Source organism: Buceros rhinoceros, unplaced genomic scaffold (genome assembly GCF_000710305.1).
Source record: "Buceros rhinoceros silvestris isolate BGI_N320 unplaced genomic scaffold, ASM71030v1 scaffold14236, whole genome shotgun sequence".
NCBI lineage: Eukaryota > Metazoa > Chordata > Aves > Bucerotiformes > Bucerotidae > Buceros > Buceros rhinoceros.
In genome coordinates, this window is record NW_010417029.1 from 4,250 (window position 1) to 25,447 (window position 21,198).

General features: G+C 36.8%; 1 protein-coding gene across 1 annotated transcript in view; it reads left to right on the forward strand.

Moving 5' to 3' along the window:
• Positions 1 to 257: 257 nt before the first annotated feature.
• Positions 258 to 21,198, forward strand: part of KNDC1 (kinase non-catalytic C-lobe domain (KIND) containing 1) — a 55,551-nt gene continuing 34,610 nt past the window's right edge. The window contains exons 1-4 of the mRNA XM_010138029.1: positions 258 to 495; positions 3,729 to 3,787; positions 18,945 to 19,091; positions 21,049 to 21,166. Coding sequence (XP_010136331.1) covers positions 258 to 495; positions 3,729 to 3,787; positions 18,945 to 19,091; positions 21,049 to 21,166 — 562 coding nt within the window. The remainder of the gene's footprint in view (positions 496 to 3,728; positions 3,788 to 18,944; positions 19,092 to 21,048; positions 21,167 to 21,198) is intronic.

Consider the following 21,198-nt stretch of genomic DNA (forward strand, 5'->3'; position numbering starts at 1 on the left):
CCCTGTTCCTATAACTTTGATGCAGTGTTTATGTACCTTGTATAGCTCCCATAGTAAGTTGGGGTTTTTTTGTTAACATACTGTGATACCTTTGTTCAGGTTAACTGTGTGTCTTAAGAGACTCTGTGTTAAGTGCAGTCATGCACTTGGTGTTTCTTGGGGTGTTAATCAGTGTCCTAGAAAGTCTAAGAACTTGCTGGAAACATTACTTGTAGCCAATTGTGTCAAATTTAATCTGTGATACGCAGAGTAGTGTCATGAAATCCAGGGTAATTTATGAATTCGTATCTTGGCAGGAGAATGTGTCCCTTGCTGATATTTTGTCACTGCGGGATAGCTGTCTTACAGAGCAAGATATTTGGGCTGTTTGCCTGGAGTGTTGCCATTCTCTGAAGAGCATTGCCCATTCTGCAATCTTCCAGACTCTCTGCATCACTCCTGACACTTTGGCTTTTAACACCAATGGCAATGTATGCTTCATGGAACAGCTCAGTGGTAAGTATTTGTGTTTCCAGGCCATTTGTTTTAGAACTATGGAAAATTCTTTGCGAGAGAATGTAGTAAAACATTGTAATTTATTTTTAAGACTTGTAATTAAAATAAAGAGAACACAAAAACTTGTTTAGGAGTGGGTGAGTATAGGTCTGCATGAATCTACATACTCAGTTCTGTGATTGATAAGCAAAGTCTTTAATGAGTTTGCTTAGAAGATTCTTCCTAGTTATTTTAAGACTTATCCAGGGGAATGTAATGTATTCCCATTTTAAACACTGTGGGTTATGTATTTCTGTATCTGCATGCACAGTTCTTTACCTATGTAAAGCACGTTCTTGGTCTCTTGCAGTTCTCATTTCAAAGATATATTCTATTTTTAGAGAAATCTGACATTGAATGTATCTTGATGATAGTGGCCATAGAAAATGGGGCAATTGTAGTGCATATTCACTATTAGAAAGGAAAGCTCTCCCTTGAATAAAGGATTATTATTTTTTTTAAATCATGATTTTTAGACTCAGCAAGTGTGATGACTGACTGAGAAGTGAATTTTAATATCCTATAACCAGTATGTAGTAACATGTAAGGTCTTAGGTATTGTAGCAGATGAATGGTGGGATGCTTAGCTGAAAATTACTTCTGATTTCATCACAGACAAAATAGCATGTTATTGTTGCCATCCCTTTTCACATTACCCACCTCGAGGCTTTGTCTTGATCCTGTTAGGGATGTTAGGAAGAAAAAAAAAAACCCAACCAAAACCCAGCTCTCATTCTATAGTCTTTTTGAAATTATGACAGCTTGTAACTAGAAGAACCATTCTAGTCCATATACGAACTAACTGAGTTTTTTGTTATGTTGTCTTTAACCTAATTTTTTTTATCTTTGTCAGAATAAGTGTTTATTCTTTTAGTTAAAATCTAGATCACAATATTTAGAAAAAATGGGGTGTGGTATTTTGCAACAAATAAGTATTTGATGCCTTCTTTAGAATTAGAGACAGAATTTCAAATAAGCATGTAACATCATAAACTGTAATTAATAAAGATGAAAAAATGTCTACATAATTGTTGCGCTATTTCTTTTGTGCTTAAATTTCACAAATACATGAGTCAACTTCTAGTTCTGTGTTAATAGGGTAATGTGGAATCAATTTCCATTATTTTAAGGAGCTTGTCATAACTCAGAATTGGAAAAAAAAAGCTGTCTTGGTATTCATAAGGGTATATGAAAGACTTCTTGAAGAGAATAAATCTGGTGGATGAAAAAATGCCTCTCAACTAAGATCTTTGCTTGCAGCTGAGAAAGGCTAAAACATTTAAGAAGAAATTGATTTTTTTCTAATTGAATAGCTGGCAAACAATCAATCCAGGAATTTGCCATATTCAACTGCTTAAAATGTGGGATAACAAATTCCCATGCAAAGCAAATGTACAAAATTTTTGTTCCCTGAAGTCATATTGGTCTCCGAGGAAGAGACTTTTCATTAGTTCTCTTTAAAGAAAGTCGTGTTTTTCCTAGGAGTGCGAGAAGTTGTGTGTATATTCTATTTCATACACACATGCCACTGGGTCTTTGACTCTCTTTCTTCCCTTTTCCCTCAGATCTTGTTACTGTTTGGTTAAAATACAGTTTGTTGATAGACACTTGGGGAGGTTGTCCTTTTTGCTTCCCTATAGTTGTTGCCTATGGATTCATTCTTCCAGAAGAAAATTATAACGCCTGGATTTGCAGTGAGTATGAACAGCCTGTCACCTCTGCTTTAGCAGCAAGTTCTACTTCCTGCAGGTTCTGTGGTGCTGAAGTGACAAACATTCAATAGGATGTTCTGCCAAGGGCTCTGATATCTTCTTGTCTCTTCGCATCAGACAAATTTCCATTGTAAACATTATATTAAAAAAACACAGTGAGCTTTACCGGTGATAAAAACAACTATGTGCTTGTACAGCCTTGAAAGTGTTCTGTTGAAAGAAAGGGAGAAGTTAGTAGGGAAATTAAAAGGAGCAGTAGACTTGGGGTGGGGGAGCAGGGGGAATAAAACATCTTCTCTCCATTATTTTCCTTCCCTTTCTGCCCACCCCACCCCCCACCCCACCCCCCAATATCAATATGAGGGCTGGGGGGAGTGCAGAAATAGTTGTGCACTCCTCTTTCAGTGGGAAAGTAGAATCAGGAACACTGTAAGGACCTGTAGATCAGTTGGTGGCATCTGAATAGTCAGCCATGCCATGTAGCTATGCTATGTGAACCTGTAAACACAGAAGGTCCCCTATAGTCCTCTCTACCATATGAGTTTAGTATCTTCACAGTAAAAGAGCTTTGCATTTTACTTATAAAATACAGGCCTAGAAGCATCATTAGAGCTAAAGCTATGATGAGTATGCTACACCTGTGAGCATATTTTTTTTTCCCTCCCTGTTGAGAAGGGAAACTTACAGTGTTTGCTTCTAAATGATCTCAGTCATCCATGGGCTTTACAGGAAGATAGACTAGATAACTTGAATATGTATGTGAAGAGTAGGTTTTTAGTTGGGCAGTTTCTTTCATCCTCTAATGTTCTTTACTGAATTTGTGTAACATCAATACAGTGATACTTGGATGCAGCAGCAAAATTGGTTTCTCATAAGATGTTCTTTTCTTCTTTCCACCTCTTCACTCAGAAGTGGCTCCTAAGCAGCACACAGGGTGGGAAGGAATGTGCTTACTGAACTCTTTTATCATAATTAAAACAAACTAAGTAAAAAGGTCAGGGTCCTAAGGTGGCCTGTAGATGAAGAGGCAATTATGTGTCCAGGTTATTTTTGCTGCTTGAACCCTTATCACCCAAGTCTGCAGTGGAAAATAGTGAATGGAAGTGTCCCATTAATCAAATCAAACTTGCAAGCCACAGCTCAGCCACACCAGCTTAGATGATAACTGGTCCAAACATAAATGTCTGAAGGTAAGAAGTGGTTAGGCATGTATTTCTTTGGGGGCTTTTTGTCTATGTTGTTTCCTAGTAGGAAAAAAAATGTTTTCTTCTTGCAGAAAGTTTGAAAACATTGCTTCATTTTATTTGCAATACTAGAAATGTGGATAACAGATTTTTGTACATCAGCTATGAGGGAACCAAAATACACCTATATACATAGTTTCTTTTGAATTGCATGTGAGTGTATCATTAAATAGTTTTGCTTTTTAAACAAACAGGACTACTAATTTCTAATTTGACACTTTTCCTTTTGCTTTCAAAGATGATCCAGAGGGTGCCTTTGTTCCACCAGAATTTGATATCACCGGTAACACTTTTGAGGCAAGTTTATAAATTTATCTGTAAAATAGAGAGAGGTTTAAATGCTCAGCATTCTCAACATATAATTTTAACACAGTTAAAGATTGTGAATAGTAAATTGTGCTGTTTAGGTACGTTTTATGGAAATAAAAAGTAAACTTAAAATGCTATATTAATTTTCTGTATAAACATTTCTTCACTAACTGTTAAAATGTGAGAATCTATTTTGGCTGAATAATGTGTTGCCCTAGATCACAGCTGGTCTGTATTATGTTCACTGCTATCCTTCACTGGTTACATTTGCTTGTTTAGGGACTAGCCATGAACTTTTATGACCAAATATAAAATTTGTTTGCCATCCTCTTCAATAAAGTAGTTCATGGAAGGATAATCAGCAATTTTACCTTTGATTTAATAAAGAAACAAATGTCTGTCTGTTGCTTTGCAATGCATAAATGCTCTACATTGTTAAATTAGATTTTAATTGTTTATACTAATTCATTAGCCTCCCAAGCCAGCCATCTCATTGCATGCTGCAGGAGTGCTTGCTCACTGAACATGCCTTTCTTAATACAGTATTTTTTCTAGCATGTATTCTTAGATAATTCAAATGCTTTAATTAACGACATATTCTATTCAAGGTATTAAAAAAATTATGTTTATTTATAGTTCAATACAAATAGCTTTTACTTTTTGTAGTTATAGCCTTCATAGTCATGTTTATAGTTCTTTATATGTGGGGAGGGGGTAGTGGCAAGGTGAAGGGAAAGGTAAGTGAACCTTGGGAGTGTTACCTACAAGTCATGAGAATGATGAAGCAGGAAGGGTAGTATTAGAGAATATGAAGTAGTATAATCTTTGAAGGTTAGAGATGCAACATTTCTCTCTGTTATGCTTTGTTAATGTGGTTACATAGGCCAGCAGAGCTGTAGTGATTTTGTGCTTGCTCTCCCCCCACCCCCAGAGCTGGTTTTTTGTGAATTTTGGGGGACGAGGTGGGACAGTGCGGGTGGCAGGTGGTTATTTGCATGTAACCTTGGCAGCTGCAGTAGTCTGTATATTCAGGTATGCCTGAGGAAAGCAAATGCCGAAGTCACCCAAAGGTGACTATTTTTTTGTTTCTTTCTTTTTGTTGTACTTCAGAAGCTGCTTATAAGATTTTATGTGTTCCCCATCCCTTGCCCCTTAAAACAAGCATCGAAGACTTGACACAGAAACACAAAGGATTAGTGGAATTATTTGCTCCTCTGGCAAGCTTGTGTTTCTCCCAACCTTTTCTTCACCTCTAGGAGGTGAAAAGAAAATTGCTGAATTGTATACATATAGCAAATAGATACACTGAAAGAGGTTTAAAGACCAATGGGATGGGACAAGGTGAAATAGGTATTTGGAAAGACTGTAGGAATAAAGGGATCTGAAATTTTAGTTCTGATATACAAGGCCATTGTATCCCTCTTGGGTAAAACTTGTCTGTGCACAGGTTTATTATTTAACTCTTTCGGCAGTACTTAAAAGCCTGTTACGCCCTAGTGAATCCCAATACCATCGAGAGCACAAACAGCAATTACTCAGTGAAAGTTGTCGTGAGTGGGGGTGGCTCTGAACATTGACCCTTTTACTTTCTTTGAAAATGTTGATGAAGATACTTGAGGGTACACGTTTGTGTGGAAGGAAGTCAAGTTGTTCTGCCTTGCCTATTGTGAAGAGGGGTAAAAGCTGGGTGCGCTGACTTCTGTCCGTTACTCCTATTTCTTCAGCAAGTTGTGGAGCCTTGCAAAGCAGGGAGTGCAGTGCTACTATAGTGGTTTGTTGCCTCAGCTGTTTCTCGTTGACCATCCTAGGACGATGCACAAGACTGGAAAGCTAAGGCTTTCCCCTTTGAGGCAGAGGTGTTTGTTCTATTCTGGGATTTGTGTGCATTTTGTCAGACAGCTAAGGGATTCTGAGTATTTGTGGAACTTTCGAAGCTTTACTTCTTACTGCTTGTGGAGTTTAGTTGAATTTTAAGTACTTTAGTACCAAATCAGATTCTGCTGGGGATTCCACGCTGACCTTGGCTTGCTTTTGTAGCTTCTACAACTACAGTGGGTTAATTCTTATGTACTTGTTATAAGGGGTTTATAACATGATAATTTTACAAGCTAGCTGTTTCCTTCTTGGTGCTGATACTTCAAGTTCTTCTCTTTTTCAGTGGTATTCATACTTTCATCTATCCCCTCACACCTAGTTTTAACCACCTATTACTAAATAGCAGAATAGCACTGGTTTATATACATCTTTCTGAGGAAACCTTGAGCTTTCTCAGTATTACAAGATTCTTTGAATTATACCAGTAAGCTGCCATTTTTACAGGGGTATGAAAACTTTTGTTTTACTGCTTGCTTCTTCCTTGGTGATGACCTTCCTCAGTCGTTGTTTGTTGAAGGAGTGTTTTTGCAACTGCTTAGTATGGTTTGTTGAGAACAATGGAAAGTAGTGTTTGTATTGAAACCATCCGATTTCAATATGAAGAAAAAAATTAGTATTGAAACTACTAATTATGTTCAGAATGATCTTTGACAGCTGTTACTCCAGTGTCAAAGCTCAGCTGATTTAAAATACTCATGTCAGCCAGAGGTTTCGCTTGATTTGAGCATGACCTCTTTTGTGGCTTCTAAACTGAGAGCACACAATGAGGTTTGTATAGCTACTGGATGACTTCTTCCTCTTTAAACTCTTTTTAAAAAAATCTCTCAAATAAAGCTACAGTTATTTCAACAAGAGATGTTTTGTTTCTTGCTTGGTGAATTACTGATCCAGACCTCTAATGGAATTGTGACTCCAGTCTAATTAGTTACTAAACTTAGCTGGCACTCACAAGCACACAAGGGTAATAGATACAGGAAACAAATTGAAATGTGTTATTGTCCTGGTGTCTGAAACAACAAATTTCGGTTTCTAGTTGGAATTTCAAATAGCAAGAGATCTAAAGTTTTGTCTGAATAATAGTGAACAGGACTGAAAAGTAATTGATTTCACAAGGTTTGTTTTAGACTTGTGCCTTGTTTCCTGACCTGGTCTCCATCTGTAAAAAGGGTATAACACCAACTTCAGTTACTGTTGAGAGTAGGAACGCAAAACCTAGCCCTTCAGGGAGCTGTCAGCTTCAGTGTCAGATGTAGAATAGAGTTTTTAGAAAGATATTAAGCAGGAAGTAGCTGTGAAAGGGGCTTTAGAGCCAACAGTGAAGTGTGGCTGAGCTTTCCAGTTGATGATGACTTTAGTGCTTCCAGTTACATTTCTGAAGGTCTCAAGACCTTGCAGTGACTGTGGTGCTGAGCAGCCTTTAATAGGGTAGTTCTGTTATGTCCTCCTCTAACTGGTATAAGCATTGTCACAGTGCAAGGGCACAAAAGGCAGCCAAGCAGGTACCACTGGTCTCTAGGACAGCACTGGACTGAAATAGAGAACCTCCTGGGTATCTATTAATGTTATTTTTTTTTCCCCTCCAATTTTGATGTGTCCTTACAGACTTACTACCATTGTGCCCTAGTAACTGCACCGTTAAGCGTTGGTGCTGCAAAGACAGGAAAATAGGAGAGAAACTTTAGAGTTATTATCCACACTGTAATTCCAAAGAAAATATTAATTTCTATAGAGTATATTTGTTACCATTTTCACTTTTATTCTTAATTTATATGCAGGTGTGTGATGTTGCTGTGCTCAGAAAAAACTTTCTGGTGACTTAAGCTGTTACTTGCCTGCCTTGAGGGAAAGATCTCCCTTTCTGCTTCTCCTCTAAGCTGGAAGTTGTGTCTGTATTTGCTGTAGCAAATACTGACCACTTTTTTGTTCTCATTGAATCTTAATCTAGAAGTCAGTTAGAAACATCTTGAGTATAAAGGCTAGCATCTGATTTTGTAATGTTTTGCTAGCATGCTACTGTAGAGAGCAGTATAGAATGTGAATTTTTGTGTTATATAAAAATATTGAGACTGAGATGCAGAAATACAGTTTTGAGGTGGCTTTTAAAATGTGCCTACTTGACTATATACTGGGCTTATTAAACAATTCATCTTCAATATAAACTTCTACAGAGTCCTGATTCCCTCCTCTAAATAGGAAGAGCTTTAACCTTTTCCTAATGAAAATGGTTCCTATTTTATTTTCTTGCCCTTGGGCAGTACAGTGCTAAACTTGTGAAATTTGACCAATGGGAAGCACGACAGGGATAGTTAAATATTGGTGAGTTCGTTAATAGCCTTATTTCTGTCACTACAATACAAGTTTGCCTCGGGTTAAAAACATTGGCTGTCTCAAACCAGTTTCAAATAGCTATTTGTCTGCATCACAAAACTGCTATTGAGTCTGACACAGAGGTTCATTGATGTGGAACCCCACATTTCTAAGATAAGAGCTTTCAATGAGATGAAGGACCCATGTCTACCATGTGTGAACTTGCCTTTATAATCTTTTAATGGTGTGGCTATTCAATTTTGCTTGTTCTAGTGAACCTCTGTAACAGAAATCAGTGAATTTTCAGTCTTGTCTGCCTATTTTTTTTAATATCTAAAGCAGACTGGATAATGATTCTGTTTAATGACTTCTTCCACTATTTAGAAGTGATAAAATGCAGTAGTTAGGAAACCTCAGCGTGCAGCAGGATTAAAACCTTTCAGAAATATTTCAGAACTGAAAAAGTGATACAAAGTTGAATACTGCCTTGAAGGGGAGGAGGAAATATGGGACAGCAAATGGAAAGAAAGTGTTTTCTCTGTTTTCAAATCTAGAACTTGTTCTTGCTTTTTGCTGTCAAGGCAACAACCTTAAAAATAAACTATTCTACACAAAGTGGTGTAACTAGTGCAGATAGAAAAAACAAGCTAAAATGTATTACATTTTTTGAAAACTGAATGGTTAAGATTCACATGGCTTATTCCTATGAAATGTGACAAGGCATTTGGATTGATATATACCATATACATACAAAAATTTTGTATGCATATAAATGCATGGGTTGAAATGCCAAATGAAACCTATGGTTCTAGGGAATAGATAAAGAAGGGTTCAAGGGGTGAGTGTGTGTATATATATGTCGGTCCTAATGAAGAAAACTGAGATGTCAGTTTGGTACTGCAGTATTTCTCAATAGCTGATCATTACTGAGCTAGTGCTCATGTCTCAGTTGTTGGTCCTTCTCTGAATATGAAAGCCTTCATCTTTCTGCCAAATCAAAACAGCAGAAGGTATAAAGGAGGCCTTGCTTTTGCTGCTTTCCTGGTCTTTTAAAGCAGTAGCTTTGAATGCTGTGAGATTATCTCTACTGTTCTTTCTTCAGCTCTCGATGCAGGAGGGAGGAAAAAAAAATTTCTACGTGTTCTTTGGGGCGGGGGGAGTGGCAGGGAGTATTGGTTTTGTTTTTATCTGATGGGGGAAATAAGTCTTTGGAAACACCTAGGTGCCTTTTTTCTTAAGTTCTGTTTCCCTTAATTTCATGTAGCCTCCTCTTGAGACTGATTCTATCTAACAGCAGCAAGGCTTGTCATCAGCAAATGGTAACTTATCTCCTGTAGTCTAAACCATTCTATCTTCTGTGTTAGCTTTAAAGCTGTCTTTTCCTTCAGTGACAAAAATAAATTACTTTTATTTGGTTACCTGTGCCTCTACTGTGCTATAGAAGAGGAAGCAGAATCCTCCTGCTCTTGCTTCAACATCATCAGCCCAGTTGAGGTTCTATTCAGAAACTGTACTGAGAAAGTAACACCCTGTAGTTACTTTATACCAAAGGAAGATTATGAGGCCAATGGATTTTTTTTTTTCCAGCAGTTGTTTTTAATGTATGGAATATCTTAAAGTTTATAATTTGATTACCTCAGACATACAGCTTGTTGTTGAGTTCTGAAGTTAGGCTTACATAGCTGTCATTGATCTTCTCTCTCTAGCTTTTTGAGCATATTGCCAGTATTTTTACCGTTTTGCTTCTAAATAAATTTATAATTAATAAATAAATTTATCTTCTGAAACACAACTTTTCACAGACTGACTTCCATTTTTATCAGGAATAGGCTGTCTCTTAGGCAGAAAAATGTCCTTAGAGAAATGACAGACCATAGAGGTAACCTGCTTAGTAAAAATACATAGTATTTTAGGTTTCTTCCTTACTTGACTATTAGATTCCTAGAAGGCGACATTAAAAACTAAGATATATATTTTCCTTAAGACTGAGGATGATTATCCTGTGATGTACAAAAGCATTTTTTAAATCAGTTTATTTGAGGATTTTGGTTTTGTGAGGGAAAGATTGGGAGTGAAAAGAGGACTTGGTGTTTTGCCTTAAAACAGTTGGGTTTTTTTTACCTTGTAGAAGCCTGAGGAGCTGTGTTAGATAAATTTGTAGATAGGTACCATCATGAGCAAAACTCTCTGGAAAAGAGGAGAGATTGTTTTCTTCTGTTATGTTTGTGCAGTGTCATAAAACTGTAGACTCCTTAATTTTAAAGATGCGCAAATGTCTTGGATCAGTTGTTTACCTCCAGCGTCTTCCACTAAAGTTCTTCTGATTAGTACTGATACTTTCTCAACTATGGATGAAGCTGTCTTCCTTGGTCCTGGCAGCATTATCAGTCGCTTTCTGGTGCTACCCATTCAAACTCATTTCTTTGTTGCCCTAACACTTAATTTCCTATTGCATTCTCTGCTTATTTCCATTACTTACTCTTTAGAGTGTTCAAAAATGCTTTTGAAATGTAAGCCTGAACCCTTCAATGAAACATGAAGACCTCCAGCAAAATTATTGCTTGTCATTACTTGATATCAAAAGATTTCTCTTTCATTAATTTTATGTCTGTTTTACATGGGTATTTAGGTCACTAAAATCCTTGATCATTGCTAGACTGGATCTGGAGACTTTATACTCCCTAGAACCATGACAAAAAATTCATTTTTACCATTTGCATGAACTGAAAATAGAGCCATTTCAACAGTGTATGAGAACATTCATAAATACCACTTCCTTTTTGAAGGGTTCAGAAACTGTCTTAAAAGTAGATGGCAGAATGGACAATTTTCTAACCTCTGGATGAAATTTTGAGACTAGTTCAGTTTTCACTGTGAATTAGATGGTTGTAGAATTATCTTATTAGGTTGCTTGAGATATAGGTTACAGAGCCTTCAGGGTTATGACAACATGGTTGATGGTTGTCACTCACACATCATTCTCTTTAGCTACAGCATTTCAGAAAAGCTTCAAAGAACAATTGAGAACATGCTTTTGAAGCTAAGGATCTTGTCTCCTGGAAAATGCATTGCAAGTGACTTAGGCTTTCTTAGATGACAAGTTGGAGTAGAGTTGTATAAACTTGTTGGCATATATGTACTCCAGGATTTTTAAACTTTTAAGCCCTTTCACCAAGTTTAAAAAAATAAATGGAGCAAACCTCTCCTCCTTTCAGTTGTAAAGGCAACAAGAGTTGCCTTTTTCCTTGGAAAGGCTGATCTAATCAGTTTTGGAGAAGCATGTCAATGGAATGTGTGTGTTACACTTTCATTGTAAAAAAATTGTTTATGGGCTATATACTTCAAGTCCCATCACATTATGCATGAGTTCTGTGCCTGAATAGAATGAAGGAGCAAGGTTTCCTTCTGCAGAAATCATTCCCCCATGAAACAATTAATTAAAAAAACAAAACCACAAAACAAACCATCAAACCAAAAGTAGCTGCCACCACCACCAAAACTCCAAATCTTTCCTGTTTACCCTCCTCTCTTTACATTTCAGATATATGCAGTAACAGCTACCTACTTGTTTGCTGTTTGTCACCTATAGCTGTTCTGTTTAAGAATAAAAGATATACTTTTTAAAAAAATAATTTAAATAATTTGCCATACAATGAAAAAAATCTTGTACAGTTGAGAGAAGACAGCTAGTCTGCTCAGCGTGCATATAACTGTTTGCCAGGTTTCTTTGTTTCTATGCCTACAGGCAATAACTTGTCTTAGTTTAATTAAATGATAAATGAATTACCTGTGGCGTACCCATAGGCGTTACCTATGGTTAACTTAAAAGTAAGGAGGTCAATGGCTGATAAATCATAAGGAGAGTTATGACACATGAAACTCAGTTTCAATATGATTTTTTTAAAAATTGCATTGTTCAAGAAGCTTTAAAGATAAATGTGTGTAACTTTTGCTATCTAACCTCTGTGGTCTCCAGCAGTTTTATTGCAATGTTCTTCCTTCCCTGTCATAATTATACTCCTGCAGGAGGGGAGTCCGCTGGCATGCTATTCATTTATGTTGGGGTGATGATCTTTGTGATTAAGGGAGCCTGCAGATGGGATGAATGTGTGGAGAAAAAAAAAACAAAAAAAACAAAAAAAAAACCTGTTCTCAATTTGTATCCTCACCCTGCAAACACATGGGTAATGTCAGGTGTGTAGCATGGTTTAAATTTGGTCAAGTCTCATTATGTTCATCTTTGTGTGACTTCTTAATGTGAAACGAGTGTTTACTAAAGTGGCTGCCAGTGACTCAAAATATATCTTAGTGTTCACTCTAGTAGTTAACACCTTCTTGAACCTATGTGGAGGTCAAGTTGAAAAGTTGGTATTGTCTGACTTCTCTCTGCATGTACCTCTGAATTGACAATATTGCTTTTCAAATTAATTACTGCTATAGATGCTGGCAATTTATTCTATGGGCAGCAGACACCCGTGTTTTACATAGCCATATGGAAAGCCAAAACATATGGCTGTTAGTGTTTGCAGGTAGCTTGGAGACTGCTGTAAACCTATTATATGTTTGGGTTTTTTTAAACAAATGTATCTCCTATCAAAGAAGACAGCAGCCTAAGGAGGTGATTAGAGGAAGTATGCAAAAAGCTTACAAAAGTCTGAAAAACAGCAAATTTTTTTAAATCTATCAAAACACAGAAATGCTGACCAAAGGATGCAGTGATTGTAGATGAACAACATACGAAAGAGTTTTTCAAAGAAAGCCACAGCAGAAAAACTGTTTGTTTGTTTGGGTTTTTTTATCTTGTAGGACCTTCAGGAGGTTCTTGCATTGCAACTCTTCTTTATGGGAAATTATAAAAAATTCGGATCAAATAAGTGTCAGAATAGAGTAGTGACCAAGTTGACAAAATTAGCAGGAAAATAAATTTCCAGGACCAGATGGTGAAACAGCATTCACAAAAGGAACAATTACTTAGAGTAATATTCTTTAGTCTGGAAGAGAATGCCCTGAGGGAGAAATTATGCTAGAAATCTGTGAAGTATGCCATGGCGGCAGCCATGGAGTGAGTGTTTGCCAGCCCTCATAAATGAAGAAGTAGGTGGCAACAATGAGGTGAACACAGGTGGACTCAAAACAAGAGGAAATTCTTTGGTATGCAGTAAGCTATGGAAGTTCTTGCTGTAAAACATAGGTGCAAAAAATTGCTTAGGCACATTAATGGAGATAAAACAATTGTCAAGAACCATTACAGACAGGAACTACAGAACAGTGAGATTAGAGTGATGTACTAAGAGTTCCACAGTTCAAACTGAATGGTATAAATAAAGGTCACAAGAAATGAAAACGAAGTAAAATGTAGGGACTAGGCAGCATGCAGTCGCAGTATACGTGATCCATGCTCTTTCCAAGTGCGTTTAGATTTTGCTTGGTTCATTTCTCCTTATGTTGTTGTAGCATTGCTTTTTAGATGATTCTATTTATGAATCCTTGCCTGTGTTTTGTGGTATAAACTGATCACCTGATGTTTGCCTAAGGACATTTTAAAACTTGAAAGCTTTCTGTTAGTTGGTAGGTAAATTAAAAGGCAATTTGAGAGAAACCTAAGTAGCAACTGTAGTTAGAAGGAACAAACTGCAAATATTAGCTTTGGTTTAAAATGTAGTTTTTCCAGTATTTGCCACCTAATTCAAGATAGAGTTTTGTGATTAGTCTACAGTGATTTAGCACTTTGGCACTTAGTCTGCAGAATGTGCTAATGAGTGAAAAGCTAGTATTTAATACAGCACCTTCCAGTAATTACAATTATGTAGAAAACTGTTAGTTCCTTCATAATGAAGTATTAAAAATAATAGACCTATTTCCCTTTCATTTTGTTGCTGGAGACTATTACCATGTGACTCTTTTGCATAAAAATAATGCATTTTAAAGTGAGTACATTGAAAAAAGACATAAGTAAATATTAAATGCTTTCTTCCAGTAGTAATTTTCTCAAGCTTTATCTTGAATTTGTTTATAAAACTTTGAGTTTTGTAACAACACTGAAGCTTTAATTTATGGAACCTTTAAATGCTTTGAAATGTGAAAAGATGGAAACATCTGTATATGTACAGCAATCTCAATCAAAAAGGAAAAAAAGGAAGGTAAAATAAAGGTCAGATACGAATGTCAAAACCAAGAATTGTCTTACACTATTCCTGTAGCTCATCATTTAGTCAGCAATATTTCACAAGAAGTATTAGTTCTATTATAGTCTGTCATCTTCTGTTCTGCTGAAGACCTGCATTTCTGCACCCAGTGAAATCTTGATACAGAATGTAAATGGTCGTTATTTGTAACTGCAATATGCTAAATGCTTATGCAGTCACTATTCGAAAGGTCTTTTGTCAGCTTTCTGTTGTAGTGTTTGTCTGCAAGTATGAATTTGTGTAAAAGCTTAGTACTTCAGCCCTGCCAAGCAGTAATACAACAGAGCCTCTCACACTCTGTGTGTAAGCTTGGAGCTTTTACTTCCTCTCCTGATCTTTTATTGGCAGATTTTAAGTCCAGAGCAGATTGTTCATATTCTCTGATTTCACTTCCTGTAGTGTTTAATGGTCATAAAAAGGCATGCAGCAAGTTCGGTAACTTTTGGCTGGAACTGACAGAAGCTTTTTTGAATATATTTCACTCATCATATAAAATTTTAACATGATGGCAAAAGCTTTCCCTTGGTAAGTGCTTCCAGTACTTAGCCTGAATGTTTTAGAAATATGTAGTATCTGCATCTTTTGAATTTTTATTTGTTTTTCTTTTTTTCACTTTTGAGTCTCGTTATGCCTTTGTGTCTGGGAAACAACCCTAGTATAAGTTATCTTGATTTGAATCTACTTGTTTGATTATGACCTTCGCTGTTTTGATTTTTTCAAGGCCGTGTTATTTCCATTATGACCTTCCCAGTGATGCATACAATTATGATTTTACCTACAATTCTTGTTATATTTGGTAACTTCTGGCTAAGAGTAGCTGTACTCTCTAGGAACAAAACTGGAAATCCAGTTTCCGAATGTGACTTTTTCCCTTTTGCCCCATCCTTTTCTAAGCTGATATGGTAGTGCAGTCTTGCCAGCAGTCTGCGTGGTTTTTTTGTAACGAGTTACCTTTAGCCTTTAACTTAAAAATCTCTTTAGGAACTGGGAAGAGGTTATTTTATTGTTTGGTTTTTTCTTTTGGATCTTTCTTGAAATGCATGCTATTTATCAGGCTATTAATATTACTACTCTGTAATGCAATGGTTCCTGTAATTCATAAACTCTTCTCCTTAGCTAGATATAAAATGAGTGGGGGATTGGTTTGGGGGTTTTTTTGATACTAAGGAAAAATTTTCACTGGAAGAAAAACCAATAAAATTGCTAACTGCCAATACAGTATCAATTTTTGCTTGTCTTTCAGGAGAAGGAAAGTTGTTTGCTGCCCTTTTGTACTTGTTACTTTCATTATCACATGCTAAAAGAACCTTAACTTAATTGTGAGATTGTTTTCATTGAGAGCATTCCATTCTAGTAAGCATTAGATATTTTATACTTATGAATTTGCTTTATTCATTGCATTTACCATCTTGCTTTCCTTTCCCAGAAAGTGACGTTTTCTTCCTGATCATACACAGGGTAGGGAGTAGAAGCAGATTTGATGCATAAACTTGGGGAATGCCCCACCTAGTGGATGATCACAAACTCATTTTCCCATTGCTTCAGTTCAGACAGGAGATTTAAGGTTACATTGAGTTACCTTATGCGTTAACCATGTTTACTGCCAGCTCAGGAGGTTCATTAAATAACTGAATTTTCTTTCCCATTGTGGGGGTGGCAGTGGTGGTGTTTGGGGAGATGGGAAAGGTAAAACATGGATTTACATTAAACAAAGTTTCGAGTTTGAAAAGATTGTAACATTTGTAAATGTTTTAACACAGAAATTAATTACAAGCTATGGTAATTGAAATGGCCATCTTGAGAACTAGCTTTCCTATGTTAGAGGAAAGGACGTGTCTCAACAGAATGATTTGCTGGGGAGCGGGGAGGACTTGGAAAACTTTATTCAATATGAAAGAAGTGGAAGCCTGTCCGCTTGCATCTCAGACACTTGTGCTTTTAAAGGCAGACAAGGGGATATGAGTTATAGCCCACTGTGAACAGAAATTATTAATTGGAAATAGTGGGATGAGGTAATATGTTGTTCTGCCTTTCCTATGTCCTATAACGTCCACATCCATCCTTATGCGGATGAAGAAAATTTGGCAAAAGACAAATCTTTTTTTGTTCCCTCCAAGTTAAGTTCCACATCTTTCTAGTCCTGCTTTTGGAGTTGATATTCGAGTTTTTATATAATGCAATTATATTCTAATATGATTTCTTACTCTTCTGTATTATGAGAAATAACTTTATTTCTTATAAATTTCTGAGAGAAGACTAGATAAACTCTTGCTTATTCTTCTGCACTGTGTGTTTGGAATAGACACTGTATTCTGTAAATTAAATCGGATGCTGAGGAATCACACACATCTTTTAGAGAGGCTCAAATGTACAGTTAATGTTCAAATGATAAAACAGCCTCAGAAGTCATGCCTGTAGACACGTGTAAAATACCACTTTTGAACTACAAAAAAAGAGGAGGCAAAACCAAGAGTCTTTCATCCATATTCTAGTTCACTGAGTTTCCCTGAAGTATTGTTTGCTAAATGTCAAACGGGGAAAAAAATATGTCGAGTTGAAAATCTGATGTAAACTGTTTTTAATTCTTACTTCATGGCTACAGCCTGTCCCTTGATGTGGGTTGTTAGGGACACGCCAAGTGTTACAGCATTATCTGTTTCTGAGGGCTGTTTTAGTTGCTCTTTCCCCAACCCTGCCACACACCCCACCCCCCCAACCCGTAAGAATGAATAATTAGAATTTTTTTTTTTGCTGCTGCCTTTGTTAACCTTAGCATTTTCTGTAATTAGAGCACTATACTGAATGGAGGTGCAAGATTTGCTGATAGAGTACAAATGTAATGTGTTGATTAGTTTTGCCGCATTATGTAAATACGTTATGTTTAAACTATCATCAGTGAAACTTGGGGTCCATAATATAATGGATGTTAGAGTCTAAAAGCAGATTTTCCTCATAAAGCAATTCTACCTGTAACTGGTGTTAGGAGTTGTACTGGGAGGCTGTAATCAGTTACTCTGAGAAGGACCTTGTGAATTCAAAGGTGTCCCCATGCTACATGGCATTATTTAATCTGATGCTCTGGCATTCCTTGGTCTGTGTAGTTTTTTTTTTTTTCCATCCAAGCAGTTACCTTTCAAGACCTTCGGTCTTGGGCAGGCTTAGAAAGGTGTTTATACCTAGTTAGTTTTATAGCAAGTTAACTTATGTGGACTGTAAGACTATCATCCTCTATACACTTACTAATATGAGTTGTGAGAAGCCCTAATAGTCCAGTGTGGAGTTCATTGTCTGCAGCTGAAGTAAGTATGGTTGGGGGTAGTGGTACCTTCAGGAAGTATGAAGAAAATAACTGTCATCCCATCACTTTGTTAGTGGGTTATTTGTCCAGGTTTCATAGTTTCATATCCTTTTGCCAATAAAGCCTGTTTTATCTTAGACACACACAAAAACAAACCATGCCAGTCTGCCAACAGCGTAGTTCAGTGGGGCTGCTGCCACTCAGTGGGTTATAGTGGCTTGATGTGATGAAGGCAGGGGGCAGGGTGGGAAGTAACCCTTACTCTTGGAATTGATGAAAAGCATTCATTCTTCTGCTAAATTAAAATAGAAATGGTTACAATTTTTTTCTGAGTTTCTCTGAGATTCTTGAAAGAAGAACGGAAGTTTTCAGTTACCTCTTCTGCTTAATAGTGAAGTTGTATAATAATGAAGAACTTGTGACTGAAATTACTGCTTTGCAAAAAAAAAAAAATCTTTTCAGATCAGAAGATAGATGGGGGTTTTTTCTAATCTTTGTTGTAATCTTTGTGTCCCAAGTGTAAATCAAGGCTTTAGATCCAGCAGTCAACATTAGTTTATGTTTTCTTGGTTTGGGGGGGGTGGGGTGGGGGCAGGACACCCGCATGGAGGAAGGGAAGAAGTGGAACTGTCCAAGCTACACACTCACACAGCGCTTCTTAATGACCTAGTGTTGCACTCTGTTTCATGGAGGAGCCCTGCCTCACTAGAAAGTAAACATATATCCATACTTGTGGAACAAGTCACCTCCCCTTCATGTAATTTAGACATAATAAAGCACCTTAATGAGAAAATTGAGGTAGGGCGGTAGGAGGAAATTACTTTTAACCTTAAAGTCACTCATCTTTCTAGGGTGAAAAATAGCACGAGATTTAAGAAGGCTGTTGGCTCATATCCGTATTTATTGCAGCTCATCACAAAGTTGTGGACTTCAAGAGCAGAGGTGGCGAATGCAGAGTATTTCTTAAAATTCTTTCTTGAGTGTTTTCAGAGACAAATGATATTATGCTGTATGGTTTCTGCTTGCTTGCTTCATGCTTGATAGCACTTAGAAAATACTGCTGTATATAGTTTTCTGTCAAACTGGGGTTTTTTCCCCTTCTGAGAGGAATTCCACTTCAATCTCCCAGCATCCTTCTAACTTAAATATTGGCTGCCTACACACAGGGAGCTGAGTTTCATATTTAAGTGTAGCTGATGAATAATTGTAATACTGATTATTGCTGAGGAAGAAGAAGGGTTCTAGCTGGACTCCACAGGGTTATTTCTTTCTGTTTGCAACAAGCACATCCCCCAGTGCAGGACTGAAGCCTGTTTTGTTCCTTCTGTTTAAATTAAACTACCTTTTGTTTAATTTAACTGTTACCTTGTAAGTTAAAAATGAAAACAACGTAAGCTGTATCCCTTGTGATGCCAGAGGTTTTTTGGCAGGAGAGAGAGAATTGGTAGTGTATTTAATGTCTTTTTTAAACTTTGTGCAGGCACATATCTATTCTTTGGGTGCAACATTGAAAGCAGCAATAGAATACATATTAGAACCTGAGACAGAGTCAGAATTTGGACAAGATCTGCATACTCTGCTGGAACAAATGCAAGAGGAGAATCCTGAAAATAGGCCAGATATTGAGGTAAAACAACCCTACATAATTTTCTTTCTAAAGAAGTGACAAAAATATTTTTGTGTATGCACTCATTAATAGAGAGATTATCCTTATATAAAATACACTCAGATTTTGCAAGAAAGCTGAGGTTTTCCCAGACTCAGCAGAAATTCTTCTTCCTGCTCTAATGGAGATACAACCTGAAAAGCAGAGGTAGATGTTTTACAGTGATTTGATTTTTTAGAATGTTGGGCGAATACACAGATAAGGAAAAAATTTAGATCCACAAGTTTCTTCCCATTTAATATTTAGAGTGAGACTGTCATTGGAATGAAGATCACAGGCATTATGCTTGTGAAATTTATATGGCGCCTCAGATGATGTTTGGATTGCATTTAAGAAGGGGATGAAGGCAGTCGTGCTCCAGGAACCCTCTGCTCCTTGGCATGTTCAAAGCATTACTGCTAACTAGATTTTCTATGATTATATAAATGTTTAGTAGTATTTGTATTAGATACCTTACTTTTTTATTTTATTCCATTTAGCCTCTTATTTCACTTTTAGTTTTTAAAAAGAATTTGAAGACACTTAGGATTTTTCAAGATGCTGTTTTCAAAGAATTTACGTTCTTAATGTTGGTTATGTAATACAGTGTTATTTGATGTTGTGTGAAAGTTTTAGCTTCAATGCATTGTTTTAGCAGACTTTCAGACTGTAGCCAGAGGATCACAGTTGTCCAGATGTTACTTTTTCTGAATTCAAGTCTGCTTCAGAACAGTCTGCTTCAGAACAGTCTGCTTCAGAACAGTCTGCTTCAGAACAGTCTGCTTCAGAACAGTCTGCTTCAGAACAGTCTGCTTCAGAACAGTCGTCTGCTGTCTTCATTTCTGCTTTGAGCATAGTCAGGAAAATGATTGTATTGCACTCCCTGTCATCTCCAGGTCTGTAGTCCCTGAAAGCTGTTGCTGACTACTTGGGTCAGCCCAAAAATAGAGTGGGCCAGGGCTGGTCTAGGGTAGCATATGAAGGTGGCTTTGTGACTATCTGTTCTCTTTTTTTCCGTTCCTTTTCCACGGGGCCTTTTCTTGGCTGGAAAGGAGTCAGGGGACCTATGTGAAGGGAAAACCCATAGAGTTTTCTAGGCATTTCACTAGACTCCAGCACAGCTGGATACCTGTCTCAGTTTTTCCTGTCCTCCTTCAGTCTGATATGTGAACTGGCAGTGAATTTCTTCCTTCCATTCACAACAGCAGAAGAAGGTAAATAGGGCGTTAAGAGCTGTATGAGGTCTCATCAATGTTATCTAGGAACAGTTACTGCGGAAACAGTGGGATGCATTTGGAAAGGCAGCTCTCTTTTACTTCCAGCCCCAAGTGACAGGTTTTTAAGTGTGTGACTGTCTGTAGTTAATTGTGTGTGAGACCGGTGCTAATGCCATTAAATGATGATCAGGCTACAGATTAGAGAGATATAATACTGTTTTTTCTTGTAATATGATATTGATTGCTTTCTCTAATTGGAAATAGTGCTTTCCAGATATTTGTATTTTGTGGTTTTTCAAATATTCAGGATTCGATTTTAATGTGTTTTCAGTAATAAAAACATTCATCATCCTGCCTGTATGACTGAAGACGAATCAGTCACTGTTTAAAAAATAATCCCCACCCTAGCTTTTTATGTTTTTAGTGTGTTATTCCTAAAGTGTAACATTTAAGATTACTAATTTTTTATCAGTTGCTCTTAGTGTTCTAACTGTAGGCAGAACTTGAACAGTATTAAATAATTTCATGATAGCCCATGGTAAAAAAGAGAAATTAGTTCAACCACATAATAGAAACACACAGTATAAGGAACAGTGCAATAAAGACCTCCAGTGGAGCACCATGTAAATTCTGTGTGAGATATACTGTGTGCATTAACATGATTCACTTGAGTCAAAATTCACAAATCTATTCATTAAGTATTTAACACTAATTTTCTCTAGAGCATTTTGTCATTATGTGAAGAAAAACTGAAGATTGCTTCATCAAGTAATATTTGTCGAAGCCTGTCTGCTGTTGGAAGAAGAGTTCTTTCAATTGAATCATTTGGTGCTTCTCAAGGTAACCTTAAAATGTATTTAGTCTAGAACTCC